The sequence below is a fragment of the Oryx dammah genome, unplaced genomic scaffold (assembly GCF_014754425.2).
Source record: "Oryx dammah isolate SB20612 unplaced genomic scaffold, SCBI_Odam_1.1 HiC_scaffold_11163, whole genome shotgun sequence".
In the NCBI taxonomy this organism is placed as follows: Eukaryota; Metazoa; Chordata; class Mammalia; order Artiodactyla; family Bovidae; genus Oryx; species Oryx dammah.
This window is the reverse complement of record NW_024080556.1, coordinates 3,695,586-3,714,747: the sequence shown is the minus strand read 5'-3', so window position 1 is coordinate 3,714,747 and position 19,162 is coordinate 3,695,586. Positions and strand designations below refer to the sequence as shown.

Sequence of the window (19,162 nt, the reverse complement as noted above, 5' to 3'; positions counted from 1 at the left end):
TAAAGCAAAGTCAAGGATAATGTCTAAATCATCCTTCTAGGCTCTATACCAAGCACATATCAAGCACTCAACAAATATTTTTTGAAAGAATAATGAATGCATATGAGAGGGAAAGAGAGCTTCTTAAAACTTTAATGAATAACCTCATTTTTATACTGGATATCCAGGAATACAGGAGCACAAGATCGATGAAAGAGTCATAAAGTCAGCATTAAACAATGTAAAGCCCTATAGTATAAAAGCTTGAATCTTAACTATGGATATAACCATGAAACTTCTACACAGTAACATTACTGTTTCAGTTCAGTTCAGTCGTTCAGTCGGATCTGACTCTTTGTGACCCCATGGACTGCAGCACATCAGGCCTCCTTGTCCGTAGCCAACTCCCGATTTTACTCAAACTCATGTCCATTGAGTAGGTGATGCCATTCAGCAATCTCATCCTCTGTCGTCCCCTTCTCCTCCTGCCTTCAATCTTTCCTAGCATCAGGATCTTTTCAAATGAGTCAGTTCTTTGCATCAGGGGGCCAAAGTATTTGAGTTTCAGCTTCAGCATCAATCCTTCCAATGAATATTGGAATACTGGAATAAAGGAAAGCAGGACTGATCTCCTTTAGATTGGACTGGTTGGATCTCCTTGTAGTCCAAGGGACTCTCAAGAGTCTTCTCCAACACCACAGTTCAAAAACATCAATTCTTCAGGGCTCAGCTTTCTTCACTGTCCAACTCTCACATCCATACATGACTATTGGAAAAACCAGAGCTTTGACTAGACGGACCTTTGTCAGCAAAGTAATGTCTCTGTTTTTTAATATGCTTTTTAGGTTGTTCATAAACTTTTTTCCAAGGAGCAGGTGTCTTTTAATTTCATGGCTGCAGTCACCATCTGCAGTGATTTTGGAGCCCAAGAAAATAAAAGTCTGTCACTGTTTCCCCATCTATTTGCCATGAAGTGATGGGACTGGATGCCATGATCTTAGTTTTCTAAATGCTGAGCTTTAAGCCAACTTTTCCACTCTCCTCTCACTTTCATCAAGAGGATCATTAGTTCTTCTTCACTTTCTGCCATAAGAGTGGTGTCATCTGCATATCTGAGGTTATTGACATTTCTCCCAGCAATCTTGATTCCAGCTTGTGCTTCATCCAGCCTAGCATTTCTCATGATGTACTTTGTGTATAAGTTAAATAAGCAGGGTGTCAATATACAGCCTTGAGGTATTCCTTTCCCTATCTTGAACCAGTCTGTTATTACATGTCCAGTTCTAACTGTTGCTTCCTGACCTGCATACAGATTTCTCAAGAGGCAGGTCAGGTGGTGTGGTAGTCCCTTCTCCTTAAGAATTTTCCAGAGTTTGTTGTGATTCACACAGTCAAAGGCTTTAGCACAGTCAATAAAGCAGAAATAGATGTTTTTCTGGAACTCTCTTGCTTTTTTGATGATCCACTGAATGTTGGCAACTTGATCTCTGGTTCCTCTGCCTTTTCTAAATCCAGCTCCAACATCTGGAAGTTCATGGTTCACATACTGCTGAAGCCTGGCTTAGAGAATTTTGAGCATTACTTTACTAGTGTGTGAGATGAGTGCAATTGTGAGGTAGTTTGAGCATTCTTTGGCATTGCCTTTCTTTGGGATTGGAATGAAAACTGACCTTTTCCAGTCGTGGTCACTGCTGAGTTTTCCAAATTTGCTGGCATATTGAGTGCAGCACTTTTAGAGCTTCATCTTTTAGGATTTGAAATAGCTCCACTGGAATTCCATCACCTCCACTAGCTTTGTTTATAGTGATGCTTTCTAAGGCCCACTTGACTTCACATTCCAGGATGTCTGGCTCTAGGTGAGTGATCACACTATTGTGATTACCTGGGTTGTGAAGATCTTTTCTGTATAGTTTTTCTGTGTATTCTTGCTACCTCTTCTTAATATCTTCTGCTTCTGTTAGGTCCATACCATTTCTGTCCTTTATTGTGCCCATCTTTGCATTAAAAAGTTTCCTTGGTATCTCTAATTTTCTTGAAGAGATCTCTAGTCTTTCCCATTCTGTTGTTTTCCTCTATTTCTTTGCGCTGATCATTCAGGAAGGCTTTCTTATCTCTCCTTGCTATTCTTTGGAACTCTGCATTCAAATGGGTATACCTTTCCTTTTTTTCCTTTGCCTTTTGCTTCTCTTCTATTCACAGCTATTTGTAAGGCCTCCTCAGACAACCATTTTGCCTTTTTGCATTTCTTTTCCTTGGGAATGGTCTTGATCCCTGCCTCCTGTACAATGTCATGAACCTCCGTCCATAGTTCTTCAGGCATGCTGTCTGTACTGTTTAATGTAAGTAAAGTCTTCCCCTACCAGACTTTATTAGTTCTAGGTCTTATATGGCTTTGTTTTTCTCCGTTAATGTCTACCACAGTGCTTTCTATGGATATGGTAACAGAAATACTGTCTTTATATTTAGTAACATCAACCCTTTGGTGGCTCCTGACAGATACTCAAATAAATATTTCCAGAAGGACAGAAGGGACTGAGAGAAGATTAGATAAAAATAACATTTGATGAAAGAATAATACATCTAACAAAGCTGAATTCAGTCACTTTGTTCTAAAATGTTTACCTAACAACCAAATGATTTAGTTACTACCCCCTCAGATAATCTATGAGGGGAGCCAAGTCATAAAACATGGAAAATACTACAAAGACAGGATAATATTTAGTTACAAATTATCTTAGACCCTGAGGTAAAGTAATTTCTTTAAAATATACGCAACTTAAACTGACACAGAAATATTTGACTTCTAATTCTAAAAAATATATTACAAAGTACTGGTTTTTAAACTAGCATGAGAAAATTACATGAAACAAGTTTTTCAGAAATCTGGTATCATATTTTCAATATATAGCTGCAAAAAAAAAAAAAAAAAAAAAGAATACCTTTAAAACTGTGGTGAAATCTTACAGCTGAAATAAGTATGTGAGAAAATCTTCAGGTAGAGAAAAATGGTCCTTTTTATAAGGACCATTAAAACAGAGAGCAACATATCAGGATAAATAAAATTAAAAGATTATTAAATTTTTTTCAATTTTAACTTTTTAGAATATCTAAATCAACTGCTTTTTAATAACACATAGGCTTGTAGCTGTCAAAACTTTTCTCTGAATTTCTATATTCTGAGAATCCTTACCATTTAAATATCTACAAAATACCCAGGAAGTTACCAGAGAAAATTTCCCTAGGGTGGGATTATGTTAAAAGAAATAATCTAAGCCATCATATCAATACAGTAAACTAAAATGTTCTCAATATTAAAAAAAATTTTTTTTTTCACCAGGATATTTTTAGAACAGGTCATACTACCAAAAAGCCTTTCATTAATTAACTCCATAGATTAATTACTGAGATGACATCTTTCATTTTTCAATAAGAGAACTAAAATATAACTATCCAAACAAGATAAGTTAGTATTTAATAAACTTGAAAATATTACAGAAACTATAAGTTCTGACAGGTGTTTGTTCTTATAAGCACATAAAATTTATTCTATCTAAATTTCAAGTAGCTGCTTTCTAATAAGAGATCTTGTAAGTTAAATTTAACTGAAGAGTTAAAACCTACTTTTTTTAAAGTGACCCATCATGAGATATTTCAAATAACAAAATAAAATATGTTTCCATGTATATTTTTCCATTATTTCTAAAATAATTTCACTTCTTAACACAGAATTAACTGATCTTCAGGACAACCAGCTAACTTACAGTGTTAGTTGGGTCTTCTTGTAAAATTCGATCATATAGCTGAATAGCATCATCATATCTATTTAAAAAGAAAAAGAAATATCCAGAATCATTACCTTAAAATTTAATGACAAATAGTAAATACAGAAAAAGATTAACCTGGAAAGACTGATCTTCACATAATAGTAAATTTGATACAATGTCATTTTCTAAGCAAAAAAAAAAAAGGGTCATAAATAAAATATTTATAGAAAAACTTACTTCAAAAACATACTGATTCGACTTGGTCTAAATACAAAGGTAAAAACTACAGCTCAAAGAGATAGCTCTGTGGCCCTAGTTACACCTAGAATTACAGCAAATAAAGTATTTTTTTAAGTTAAATTTAACAAATATTTTCACAAGGAAATGATCTAATTTTTTTTTTTAGGTCGCTAAGTCATGTCTGATTCTTTTGTGACCCCATGGACTGTAGACTGCCAGGCTCCCCTGTCCATGGGATTTCCCAGTCAAGAATACTGGAGTGGGTTGCCATTTCCTTCTGCAGGGGATCTTCCCAACCCAAGGATCACATTAATGCTTCACAGGGGGATTTTTTACTACTGAGCCACCTGAGAAGCCCCAAACTATGTGTTAATTCTCCTTTAATAAATATTTATGAGAGTTTTTCTTAGTTGAGCTGGTAAAGTTCAATTCATTAAGCACCTATTAAGGAATTCCCTGGTGGCTCAGTCGGTAAAGAACCTGCCTGCCATGCAGGAGACCTGGGTTGGATCCCTGGGTTGGGAAGATCCCCTGCAGAAGGAAATGGCAACTCACTCTGGTCTTGCCTGGAAAATCCCACGCACATGGACAGAGAAGCCCATGGGGTCGCAAGAGTTGGACAGGACTTAGCAACTAAACCAAGTATGTACACACAATATACTCTACCAGGTTACAACCTCTTATCAGTTCAGTTCAGTTTAGTCATTCAGTCGTGTCCAACTCTTTGCGACCCCATGGGCTGCAGCATGCCAGACTTCCCTGTCCATCACCAACTCCTGGAGATTGATCAAACTCATGTCCATCGAGTCACTGATGCCATCCAACCATCTCATCCTCTGTCGTCCCCCTCTCCTCTTGCCTTCAATCTTTCCCAGGATCAGGGTCTTTTTCAATGAGTCAGTTCTTCACATTAGGTGGCCAAAGTATTGGAGCTTCAGCTTCAGCGTCAGTCTTTCCAATGAATATTTAGGACTGATTTCTTTTAAGGTTGACTGGTTTGATCTCCTTGCAGTCTAAGGGACTCTCAAGAGTCTTTTCCAACACTATAGTTCACAATCTCACATGGGAAACAACAAATTTATCAAATGAAAAAATAATCAAATATGACAGGATAAAACTAAGAAGCCAAGATTAACATTGTATGATAGTGAATCAAAAGGAGTGATACATCAGAAATCAATAAAGCACTTTATCTAACAATACACTCCTATATATGGTAATCTTATTTGGAGTACAAGGATATAGCTAAGTGATTCTGAAATTCCTACCTAATCATATCCATAACCCCCAACTCCCTTCCAGTCAATTTCTTCACTTTCAGATAAAGATCTTTAGAGAAAACAAAAATCTATGTTTAAAATTTTTATAGCAGTGTTTATAAAACTAGGGACAGCAGACATACTCTTGTGATCTATTCTTAAGTTCTCTATGATAATTTTTTAAGCTTTTCTCTTAGTGATACTCAAGACATAGAATATTCTATATCATCACATGACATGTCCTTTAATCGAACACTGCCCCACAATTTTAACGACCAAGCCTGTATTTGTGATTACAGTCATGCCAATAGATAAGAATATTTTAACTAATGATAGCAGACTACTGAGAAAATTAAAAGCAGACTTAATTTGTAAATATGATTATACAATGCAAAGGCCAAACAGCATCACTACATCCTAAGTTAATCAGAGTTAGCAACAGCTCAGAAAAAGAAAATCACTTTGGAAATCAAATACATGATAATATTTGATTATAGGTATGCTAGCCTCACAAGAATCTGCAACTATAGAAACAGAAAATAAAATCATTAAATAATAATAAAACAAAACAATCAAGTATATAAACAAGGGCAAAAATTAATACTAAAAAGCACTGGTTCTCACAAGACAAAGTACATGAGAATCACCTGGGGATCTTTTCCCAGCTATATAACCTCTGGGAAATATACTGTAAGTCACAGAGTAAAATAGGAAACCATTCATTTCATTAATACAATGATACCAATATTGTGAATTCTTAGGATTTTCTAGTCTTTCTGGTATTTTATTAGAAAACTTACATTGTCTTTACAGTTTGAAAACTATATACATAAGACATTAATAGTTTTATATTTGAACATATTTAAGTTGTAATTTTAAAAATATAATTTATGTAAAAACTGGGTGTGATGATTAATTTTCTGTGTTAATCATGGGGTACCCAGATCAAATATTATTTCTGGGTATGTCTGAAGGTGTTTCCAGATGAGATTAGTGTTTGAATCCATGTACTCAGTAAAACAGACTGCCTTCCCCAATGTGGTGGGCACCATACAATCCCTTGAGGGCCTAAACAGAACAAGGGAAGAACAAGGAGGAATTCATCTCCTTTTACTGCCTTATACTGCTAGAGCTGAGATATTTCATCTCACCTTCTCCTGCCTTCAGACTTCAAACTGAAATTTACACCATCAGCTCTCCTGGTTCTCAGGCCTTCAGACCCAGTCTCAGACTGAATTACAGTACCAGCTTTCCTGGGTCTCCAGGTCACAGACAGCAGATCTTGGGACTTCTCAGCCTCTATATCTGCCTCACAGTAAATCTCCATTATGCACACCCATTATGCACACCCATTGTGTGCGCAGACACACACACACACACACACCTCATTGGTTCTGTTTCTCTAGAGAATCCTGATTAATACACTAAAGGTCCATAAAAATTTACCTTGAGTCAACAACATTCTCAAATCTACCTGTCTACTGTCCTGCATTACACCCCTGATTGATTTCAGATTTATGTCAGTAGAGTGAAGGCTAGGCAACTACATACTTTTTAAATGTCACAGATAATTCTAATTCACACAATCATGTATGAAAATGATTAAAGGTCCTATGTAACAAAAACACATAAACAACCACTCTTTCCAGAAAAATAGTAAAATCTTACTAGGTAAAATGATATGAGTTTCAATTAAAGTATAAAGACTTAAAGAAACTAAAGTTTGCTAGAAACTTGAGTTAATACTTAAGACTAAATTATTGCTACCATATTAATTTTTTGTATGATTGGAAAGAAGGTAGAGAAATAATCACTATTAAACTGTGTTAAAAAGATAATCTGAAAAATCATTCATTTTAGACTCTGGGATGTGTTTTGTTATTCATATATTTCAAGAATGCTCTAGGAATTCATACTATTTGAAGTTAAAAAAAAAAAGTGGTAATAGAATAGAATACTGATTCAGGAGCAATCCTTTGCAGATTTCTTCCATTCTGCTCTGATTCAAAATTATTTTCTGCTCACCTGTAATACTACTTTATTTTATTTATCCATGCCCTTTGCTTAGAAGATCCAAAGATAGTAAAATACACATAGATAAAACAGATAAGCCAAAAGCCAAGGAATAAAAAGGTTAAGAAAAATTGTATCAATAAATTTTGCAAGAAAAAAAGTACAAGTGCAGTACAAGTAAACCCTGTCTCACCTAAAGCACCAAGTTACAAAGGTAAGAAACAACAACCTGACTATAAAATGAATATAAAAACTTAAGAGACTCAGAACAGACAAAATAATCTTTAAAAAAAAAAAGGACAAAGTTGAAGGACACACTTCCCAATTTTAGAACTACTACAAAGCTACAATGTCATTATTGGATTCAATACAGTGTGGTATATAATAAACATATATATTGATGGAACAGAACTCAAAGCCCAGAAATAAACCATCACATAATTAACATTCAACTGATTTAATCGCCCAAGGCAATTCAATGGGGAATGTAGTTTTTTCTGGTGCTAGGACAACCAGATATCTACAAAAGAAAGAATAAAGTTGGACACCTGCTTCATATCATGAAAAATATTAACTCAAAATGTGTCAATGATCACAGTGTAAAAACCCAAACAATAAAACACTTAGAATAGGTGTAATTTTTGTGATCTTGAATTAGGCAATGGTTTCTAGACATAACACCAAAATGATAAGCAACAAAAGAAAAAATGAACTTAATTTTTAAAAAATCAAAATATTTTGTAATCAAAGGACATCACTGAACAAGTGAAAGACAAGCCATGTAATGCAAGAAAATTTTTGCAAATCAAATATATGTGATAAAAGACCTGTATCTAGACTATATATAAAGAACTCTTACAACTAAATAATAAAAAGACACAAATTAATCCAATTTAAAAACAGAAAATGTGAACATAGAACATATATAAATGTCAAACAACTGCTGAAAAGATACTCAGATTTCTGGTTCCTGGTCTGGCACATAAAGACTGGAAATCATCACTCCTATTCTCACAAGGAAAAGCTAAACATACTGAACCAACTACTCTTAGATCCATCAGACAATTAAACTTACAGGGAAAGCCACTGCAGCCAAAACTGCCAGACAGGTGAAGACAATCAACGCTTATGCCATCAAAAGCTGTTACAACTAACAAATTCAGTGAAGCTGCAGGATACAAAATCAATATACAAAAATCTGTTGTGTTTCAATACACTAATAAGAATCTTATCGGAAAGAAAAATTAAAAAACCAATCCCATTTGTAACTGCATAAAAAAGAACAAAATACCTAGAAATAATTTAATCAGAGTTGAAAGCCCTATATATTGCAAATTTAAGATACTGATGAAAGAAACTGATACAAATAAATGAGACACAAATAAAGGAGACGATATCTCATGCTCAAGAACTGGAAGAATTAATGCTGTTAAAATATCCACAGTACCCAAAGAAATCTATAGATTCTGTGCAATTCTTAAAATTCCAATGGCATTTCACAAAGAAACAGAACAAAACAATCCTAAAATTTGTATAGAATCACAAAAGATCTCAAATAGCCAAAGCAATCATGAGCAAGAAAAACAAAGATGAAGGGCTCAAACTCTCTGATTTCAGACTATATTACAAAACTATAGTAATCAAAACAATATGGTACTGACATAAAAACAGACACATAGATCAATGGGACAGAACAGAGAGCCCACACAGATATAGTCAATTAGTTTACAACAAAGGAGCTAAGAATATACAATAGGAAAAAAACACTCTCTTCAATAAATGATGTTGGAAAACTAGACAGCTGAGTGAAACTGGACCTCTGTCTTTATACTACATAGAAAAACTCAAACTGGATTAAAGAGCTGAACAGAAGATCCGAAACCATAAACCCCCAGAAGAAAACATAAGTGGTAAGCTCCCTGACATCAGTATTGGTGATTTTTTGAATTTTACACAAAAAGCAAAGTCAACAAAAGCAAAAATAAGCAAGTGGGACTACATCAAACTAAAAAGCTTCTGCACAGCAAAGGAAAACATTGACACAATGAAAAGGCAACCTATGGAATGGGAGAAAACATTTGCAAATCATATCTAATAAGAGGTTAATAGCCAAAATATTGTAAGAACTTATATAATTCAACAGCAAAAATTAAAAAAGCAATCTAAGTAAAAAGAGCAGAGGAATTGAATATACATTTTCCTAAAGAAGACACACAAATACATGTAAAGGTGCTCAACATCAGTAATCAGGGAAATGAAAATTAAAACCACAATGTGATATCATCTCATACCTGTTAAAATGACTACTATCAAAAAGACAAAACACACCAAGTCTTGGCAAGGATGTGGAAAAAAGGGAACTGGACTGTAGACGGAATATAAATTGACACAGTCACTACGGAAAACAGTATAAAGGTCCCTCAAAAAATTAACAAAGAACTACCATTTGATAAAGTCAATTCCAATTTAGGGTATTCACTCAAAGGAAATAAAATCATTAACTTGAAAAGATATCTGAAGCCCCATGTTCACTGCAGTATTATTTACACTAGCCTAGACTTCACTTTCAATTTTCATTTTCATGCATTGGAGAAGGAAATGGCAACCCACTCCAGTGTTCTTGCCTGGAGAATCCCAGGGACGGGGGAGCCTGGTGGGCTGCTGTCTATGGGGTCGCACAGAGTCGGACACGACTGAAGTGACTTAGCAGCAGCAGCAGCAGGCATGGAAATAACAGAAGTGTTTATCAACAGATAAATAGATAAAGAAGTTTGACCCTTGAACAATGCAGAGATCAGGAAAGCCTACATCACAGTTGAAATTCCATAAATAATACATAATTTAAACATAGGTTTAAAAACCAAACCTACATCAAGTTGAAATTCCATATATATATAACTTAGCATAAGCCCTCCATATTCTTGGTCCTTCCTTATTCAAGATTCTACATACAGATGCAACAACTACAGACTGTACAGCACTGTAATATTTACTATTAAAAAAAATTTATGTGTTAAGTGGACCCACACGATTCAAACTCATGCTGTTCAAAGATTAACTGTATATATTAATACAATGTAATATTAGCCATAAAGTGAAAGTGAAGTCGCTCAGTTATGTCTGACTCTTTGTGATCCCATGGACTGTAGTCCACCAGGCTCCTCTGTCCATGGGGTTTTCCGGGCAAGAATACTGGAGTGGGTTGCCATTTCCTTCTCCAGGAGATCTTCCTGACTCAGGGATTGAACCCGGGTCTCCTGCATTGTAGGCAGACACTTTACCATCTGAGCCACCAGGGAAGATATTAGCCATAAAAAGCAAAGAAATTCTGCAATTTATGACAACCTGGATGAACCTTAAGGGTGTTATGCTAAGTGTAGTAAGTCAGACCAAGAAAGATAAATACTATGTGATCTCACCTACATGTAGAATCAAAGAGAACATGAACTCATAGATACATAGAACAGATTAGTGGTTGTCAGAGGAGGGGATGGGGAGTGGGAGAAATGGGTGAAGGTGGTCAAAAGGTAGAAACTTCCAGTTATAAAATAAATTAAGTCTGGGACATAATACAACATGGTTTATTATAGCTAACAATACTGTGTTGTGTAATTAAAAGTTGCTAACAGAGTAAATCTTAAACATTCTTATAAGAAAATAAAAATTTATAACTATGATGATGGATGTTCAACTTATTATGGTAATCATTTCACAATATACATACACATTTATCAAATAATTATGCTATATACCTGAAACTAATATAATGTTATACATCAATTATGGGCTTCCCTGGTGACTCAGCAGGTAAAGAATCTGCCTGCAGTGCGGAAGACCTGTGTTCCATCCCTGGGTTGGGAAGATCCCCTGGAGGAGGGCATGGCAACCCACTCCAGATTTGAACATGACTGAGCATATTTTCCCCTTAGTCTTAGTCCCTATATCAATTATATCTCAGTTAAAAATATATATATATAATAGCTTTTATATTTTGAGTGCCTGTGAGGGTACTATACATATATCATTACTAATTCTCAAAACAACCCTGACAAGCTGGTAATATTCTTGTTTTATAGAGGAATAAGACTGAAAAAACTTAAAGAAGTTAAATAATTTTCCAGGTCAATAGATAATAAATCCTTAGAAATAGGATATGAAGCCAGTTCTTACTCCAAAGCATGATCCCATTCCATGAGGCCAAAGATGATAAATAGATTCCACTCATATGTCAAATTCTATCTAAGGGTAATAACTTGGAGGATTGATGCTGATAAGTACTCTGACACCGTTCGGAAGCTGAGTAGCAAAAGATCTTGCATAGTTAATAATGCTGCCACTGGTGCAGGAGGACCTAAATTTAAGACCCCATGTTTGCCATTTGAAAACAGGATCACACTATTTGCAAGATTCAGTTACCTCTCCATGGCTTCAAATCTCATGCCTGTTAGTCTCTTGACTCTGTGACTTCCAGGGAACTGTCTTCTCAACTCCTGAAGACAAAACTAAAAAAGAAAAAAAATTATAAAAAGACTTGAAGAACAGTAATTACACTACATATACTAAATGATCTACAAGGAATGCCTTTCATAGTCTTCAGTGTATCTTCTTAAATAATTTCATTACTGAGATCTAATGACATAAGTGAAATTAATCAGTAATGAAAAATGGAGTGAAAGAACAACCGTGAATTTACAGTGAGGACAACAGTGAGTTCTCAGAAACGAGTCAAACTCTTAACTAAGGAAATGAGATTATGGGGTCCACTAATAACTCTTTGAATACTATCATATCAACTCCTCCTTAAAAACTGCTTCCATAATGAATCAAGCCCATCTTAACTAACTACAACAGTTTCCTGGCCTTTTCTTCCTAACTACTGCATAAGCAGTCTCTAGATAAAAATTAAGTTCTTTGGCAGTACACTGAAGTCTCAATCAAATACTATTAACACTTTAATTTTGCCTTGTTCAAATCATATATTAATCAATCACCTTGTCAGAATACTTGTCCTAATTTAAGGCCATAAAATACAGACACAATGACAATGGAGTACCAATCTTCTTTTGGCAGATATTCATAATTCACCCATTAACTCAACTAAACAAATAATCAAATATTTATTGAGCATGAGGGATTATAAGAGTCTTAGAAATGTTAAGGATGATAAAAATAATCCTTTCTAGTGCCCCAAAGCATGTGATTAAAAATGCATTTAACTAATGAACAGATTATTAATCATAAGAAAATAAGTTTTAATATGATTTGGCAGTATAGCTTCAAAGTCTGTGTCTGTAAATTCTATAATAAGAAAAATATTCAAGTTAATTAAAACTGAAAATGATGTTCAATTAGTTTGATATCATGCAAAACTCACAGTACTTGTTCAGTCAAGCTAACTGTGCTGAAATTCTGAACCATTAAAAAAAATACTGTTACAAAAAAAGTTATCTACCCACTTGATCTCCTACTTTATCAAATGGCATTTGCTATACAAAAAATAATTTCAAAATCTCCTGCAAAAAATAAGCTGCCACCTCTTTGGTATTCAAAAGACTATGTCTCATAGGTTTTAAAGGTAATACAAAGCTTTTGTGGAATATTTTTTATCATGGGCAACTCCACCAGAATTAAACGTACTGCTAACATAAATTACATTGAAAAGGACAATCCCAATTAGACTTGTATATGTTCTCCAGGTATTTCTATTCTCTGGTATTGTTTTTTTGTATTTCTTCTTGGCTTATGAGGAAGCAGCATGAAGGAGCACTTAAGAGGTCAGGGTTACAAAACAGAAACCACTGCTTCCTGATTTATACAATAAATATAGTGATACTATCAAACAAGTCAAATTAAGAAATAATTATATAGATCAAATAAAGCATGTAAAATAAAAATAAAAATGATGTAAAGCATTTAGAATAGTGCCTAGCATATGAGTGTTCAAAATATAGCTATTATTATTTTTCTTTAAAATTAATAAAAATTAAATTAAAACTTACTTTCACAATGCATCAGGCCCCATTTAAATACCTGGTATGAGTATTTTAAGTCATGTTCTGTACATGTTAGGATTTTCTAATAATTTTAAGATATACATTTAAAATATCTCAAAACAATATTTAATGTTATGTACAACATAAGCCATTTAACAACCCAAAAGACAAATTTGTTTTAAACTATATGTTTAACTCTATAATATACTATAAACCACCTATTAAGTAAACTACCTTCACCAACTAATTTAACCTCTTAGGTGAAACTGGGATACTAAATACTTTTCAAGATTGCTAAAAAGATATAAAAATATAATGTGATCCAAAGTACCTAACCAGTCCTACCAACTCAAGACTAGCACTAAAAATCAGCTACAGAAAGCATTCACTAAAGCCACGTACTGCTGATACATAATTTATGAAGGAAATTAAATATAAAATAAAATATACTCACCAATGCCAAGTCATCCCGACCATAGTCGAGGGCTGCAATCATCACCTGTTCATATATAATCCAAACTAAATACACAAACAGGAAAAAACTGAATTTAATATAAAAATCTCACAACAGAAATTAGATAATCAATTCTTCATGCTTCTGATATTTTAAAGAACATTTTTACAACTGAAGAGTGACTTATTATATTTCATCTGGAATTAAGGAAAAAGCATCCTGAAATGTTTAGCAACGCATAATATTTTAATATTTAATCAGGTTAAAAAAAATGTCAACTATTTAATACCTTTCCTGTTTTAAAAGATTCATTATGAAATACATTTTTGATCTGCCCAGGACTACAGCCTTGTGAGCTTTAAAACAAAAAAGCCTACTTGATAGCTTCACTACTACCAATAATTATAAGTCCCTCTAAAAATAAAAGTTATCATTCAGACTTCCTGAGAAGTATTTTAAACATTAATAAATCATGGATTGATATTAAGAGCAGAAAAATCATAATGACAAGATTTAAAAAAAAAAAACTAAACTGTAAATGAAACATGTGCTGAGCATGAACATAACAGATTTAAAAACTTACTATCATCTCCAAGCTTAGAAGCATATTCACTAATTAATTCCTCTCCAACTTCCACAATTTGCTCACTATTTCGTGAGTTTTCTTCTCTCCATTTTCTCATTTTATCTCGCATTTCTGAAAAAAATAAGTTTGCAATTATATATACAAATATTTGATTAATGTCAAACAAATTGACAAGATGAAATCAACTTTCATCTTGTGTAAAGAAAATACATTCACATTAGTGTAAAATCTGTAATGTCTCAAATTTCATAAAGTGGAAAAACAATTTAACAAGAGCAACAGATCCTTCAGAAGACTGAAAATGCAACTGATATTACAGCTATCTTTACTGTATGGCATCGAATGCTACAAAGATCTTCTGTCCCTTCAGGCAACTATGGATTATGCTTTTTTGAGGTTACAATGTTCAGAATTTTATAAAAGCTAAGGATTATTTTTTCAGAAAACTGAATAATATTACACACTGAACTCTCAAAAAATTCAAAGTACTCCACTGACTCAAGAATATAAAATTTTCATAATCAGGGTATCATATTGGGCTATCAGCACTGAAGGAACATTCATCACAAAACTTCCTTAAAAACATTACTATAACAGTCCATATAACATACAAAAATACACAATTACATAAGGAAATCAACACAGAAAAATTAGGACAAAGGAAGTTTTTGCTTATATATAAAGAGTAAAATGAATAATATAAAGTAAGGTCAAAGGCACTAGCAAACAATGAAAGTTGACAGAACAACTTTGCATGTTATAATACAATAGGGAACTCTGGAATTTCAAAGAACAGCATTTTGATAAAAGCAGAAATAATAACTGGGGGTGGGAGTGTATCTAATCCAGAAAAAAGATCCCTTTTTTATACAGTTAAGGTAGAATGAAGTGTCTAATTCACCAGTTACATACATGCTTTCTACTCTTACCTCTGAAAAATCTTACATATTCATATAAAATTACCTTCTTCCTTCTACTGACACACATGTTGTATAGATTTAAATAGCTGATTTAAGTTGTTATTGAATGTTACTGAATACATGAGTTAAATTATCAATAACAATATGCTATTCTTCTAGAGAATAATTAAAAGAGAAGCACATGGGATTTTCACTACTTTTATATGTACTATCTTTATATGAACTGGTCTCTACAGTTCAAAGTCTACAAAAGAAAACAAAAATAATCATAAGATGATAATAGACCCTACCTGAATTTACAAAAAAAAAAATGGTTTTAGAAAACCATGAATTAACAAGCGGAGACATTACTTTGCCAACAAAGGTCCTTCTAGTCAAAGCTATGGTTTTTCTAGTAGTCATGTATGGATGTGAGAGTTGGACTGTGAAGAAAGCTGAGCACCGAAGAATTGATGCTTTTGAACGTGTGGTGTTGGAGAAGACTGTTGAGAGCCCCTTGGACTGCAAGGAGATCCAACCAGTTCATCCTAAAGGAAATCAGTCCTGTATATTCATTGGCATATTGAGTGCAGCACTTTCATAGCATCATCTTTCAGGATTTCAAATAGCTCAACTGGAATTCCATCACCTCCACTAGCTTCGTTCGTAGTGATGCTTTCTAAGGCCCACTTGACTTCACATTCCAGGATGTCTGGCTCTAGATGAGTGATCACACCATCGTGATTATCCAGGTCATGAAGATCCTTTTTGTACAGTTCTTCTGTGTATTCTTACCATCTCTTCTTAATATCGTCTGCTTCTGTTAGGTCCATACCATTTCTGTCCTTTATCGAGCCCATCTTTACATGAAATGTTCCCTTGGTATCTCTAATTTTCTTGAGGAGATCTCTAGTCTTCCCCATTCTGTTCTTTTTCTCTATTTCTTTGCATTGATCGCTGAAGAAGGCTTTCTTATCTCTTCTTGCTATTCTCTGGAACTCTGCATTCAGATGCTTATATCTTTCCTTTTCTCCTTGGCTTTTCGCTTCTCTTCTCATAGATATTTGTAAGGCTTCCCCAGACAGCCATTTTGCTTTTTTGCGTTTCTTTTCCATGGGGATGGTCTTGATCCCTCTCTCCTGTACAATGTCACGAACCTCATTCCATAGTTCATCAGGCACTTTATCAGATCTAGGCCCTTAAATCTATTTCTCACTTCCACTGTATAATCATAAGGGATTTGATTGAGGTCAGATATGCAGATGACACCACCCTTATGGCAGAAAGTGAAGAGGAACTCAAAAGCCTCTTGATGAAAGTGAAAGAGGAGAGTGAAAAAGTTGGCTTAAAGCTCAACATTCAGAAAACGAAGATCATGGCATCCGGTCTCATCACTCCATGGGAAATAGATGGGGAAACAGTGGAAACAGTGTCAGACTTTATTTTTGGGGGCTCCAAAATCACTGCAGATGGTGACTGCAGCCATGAAATTAAAAGACGCTTACTCCTTGGAAGAAAAGTTATGACCAACTTAGATAGCATATTCAAAAGCAGAAACATTACTTTGCCGACTAAGGTCCGTCTAGTCAAGGCTATGGTTTTTCCAGTAGTCATGTATGGATGTGAGAGTTGGACTGTGAAGAAGGCTGAGTGCCGAAGAATTGATGCGTTTGAACTGTGGTGTTGAAGAAGACTCTTGAGAGTCCCTTGGACTGCAAGGAGATCCAACCAGTCCATTCTAAAGGAGATCAACCCTGGGATTTCTTTGGAAGGAATGATGCTAAAGTTGAAACTCCAATACTTTGGCCACCTCATGAGAAGAGTTGACTCATTGGAGAAGACTCTGATGCTGGGAGGGATTGGGGGCAGGAGGAGAAGGGGACGACCAGGGATGAGATGGCTGGATGGCATCACTGACTCGATGGACGCAACTCTGAGTGAACTCCGGGGGATGGTGATGGACAGGGAGGCCTGGCGTGGTGCGATTCATGGGGTTGCAAAGAGTCGGACACAACTGAGCGACTGAACTGAACTGATATTCATTGGAAGGACTGATGCTGAAGCTAAAACTCCAATACTTTGGCCACCTGATGTGAAGAACCCACTTATTTGAAAAGACCCTGATGCTGCGAAAGATTGAAGGCAGGAGGAAATGGGGACGACAGAAGATGAGATGGTTGGATAGCATCACCGACATGATGGACGTGAGTTTGAGTAAGCTCCGGGAGTTGGTGATGCACAGGGAAGCCTGGAGTGCTGAAGTCCATGGGGTCGCAAAGAGTTGGACATGACTGAGCGACTGAACTGAACTGAACTCAACTGAATTCCTTCTACTGAAAACCTACAAGTGAGCTTGACTCATTCTGAACAGGAAGTAAGTTAAACTGAATCTTAAAGACTAAAGAGGAATTGAGCAAGCAAACAAAAAAGTAAGTTATTCATACCCCACATTTAAGGGCTCAGTCTCTTAAGACTGCTCCCACTTCAGAAACCAATGCGAGCCCCTATACCATAACTACCATCTGAAGTTCACATTCTTTGTTAACCTGGCAGATTACTTTAAAACAGGAAGAGCCTTGGGAATATAAATTTATTTAGTGTTTTACAGATCTGTTTCACAAAACTACACTCCTTGCCTGTACTCTGCAATGTCCTTTAAGACACTGTACAATTTCTTTCCATAAACTAGAGACTAAATGGGAAAAACTGGTCCCATCTCCTTTTTTGTCAAATTTCTCACTTACCAATAGTATTCAACTTTCCATTCCTACTTATTCATAACCAAGGTATATAAATGGGAAATCCCTGACTTAAATCATTCCCCTTTCACCTACTGTCATGTCCTCCATGACTTCTATTTAGTCATTCAAAAATATATTAATACATTATTTCTATAACATTCTAGAAACACAGTGAAAAAAGAATCAACCCATGTGCCTAAGAAGTCAACAAGTTAACAAACAAATTGTAAACAACCACAAAATAATGTGATAAAAGGTAAGACAGTGGTTATGCTCAGAGCACTAAGAAAGCAAGGTGAGGGAATGATTAATTCCACCTGACAAGGAGAAGGTTAAAGAAGACATCTGTGATAAGTGAAACAAGCCCTAAGAATTAAAGAGAGTTTGTTAGACGAAGTCTATAGCAAAGAGCAAGAACCATGGTAGACAGATAAGAGTATCTAATGTGCTAAGGGACTGGGAAATTGCCCAACACACCTAGATTAGGGGGAGAGGGCAAAGGAAAGGAAAGCAGTTTCTACAGGACATTGCAAAATGGAGCTCAGGTTAATTCTTCATTTATATAACCCATTACAGGGGTGGGGATCATGTTTCTCTGTCAAAGACTTCGCCTAGAGACCCTTAAAAAAAAAAAAAAAAAACCACCTATAGCTTCAGTCACCAGAAGAGGAAAAATTGAGAGAGCAGGGTAAAATACGGAAGAAAAAACCTGACTCCATATTTGATCTATTCTGTTTAGTTTAACCTTTGTATTCTATTGCTTTTGTTACAAGTTAAGAATGCTGCATAATGGGAACAGTGCCTGGTGCAAAGTACTCAAATATATGTTTAATATGTCATTTAGCAATATAGACTAATACAGTAATTAGAGCTAGGTGTGGATGATTACCGACAGAAGACATGAAATCTTTTTCAAGCTCTTTGAAGCTGATTAAACTTCTGAACCAACTTTTCCCAGAAATATGTACATGTTTAAAAACACACTTAGGCATGTTGAAGTGGGAGGGGCCATGGGTAAACCTATGGCTGTTTCACATTGATACTTGGTAGAAACCAATCCTTCAATTAAAAACAAATACATTTTAAAAAATAAAAATAAGAGAAAACAAACACACACACACATTCAATTCTGCATATAATTTCAGGACTTCACAGACTACATAACATCTATGTCTGCATCAGTCAGGATTCTATTGAACTCAGGATTCAGTTCAGTTCAGTTCAGTAGCTCAGT

At 34.9% G+C, this 19,162-nt stretch overlaps 1 protein-coding gene across 2 annotated transcripts in view; it reads right to left on the bottom strand.

Moving 5' to 3' along the window:
• The window catches only part of LOC120860681 (ER membrane protein complex subunit 2), a 52,185-nt gene that overhangs the window by 27,581 nt on the left and 5,442 nt on the right, over window positions 1–19,162 (bottom strand). Inside the window, exons 2-6 of one of the 2 annotated variants that reach the window (XM_040236433.1) lie at window positions 18,406–18,548; window positions 14,286–14,399; window positions 13,703–13,767; window positions 11,672–11,757; window positions 3,741–3,798 (exon numbers count right to left, since the gene is read on the bottom strand). In XM_040236433.1, the coding sequence (XP_040092367.1) occupies window positions 3,741–3,798; window positions 11,672–11,757; window positions 13,703–13,767; window positions 14,286–14,397 (321 nt within the window). In that variant the 5' untranslated portion in view covers window positions 14,398–14,399; window positions 18,406–18,548. The remainder of the gene's footprint in view (window positions 1–3,740; window positions 3,799–11,671; window positions 11,758–13,702; window positions 13,768–14,285; window positions 14,400–18,405; window positions 18,549–19,162) is intronic. The other variant, XM_040236432.1, reaches the window with a different exon arrangement.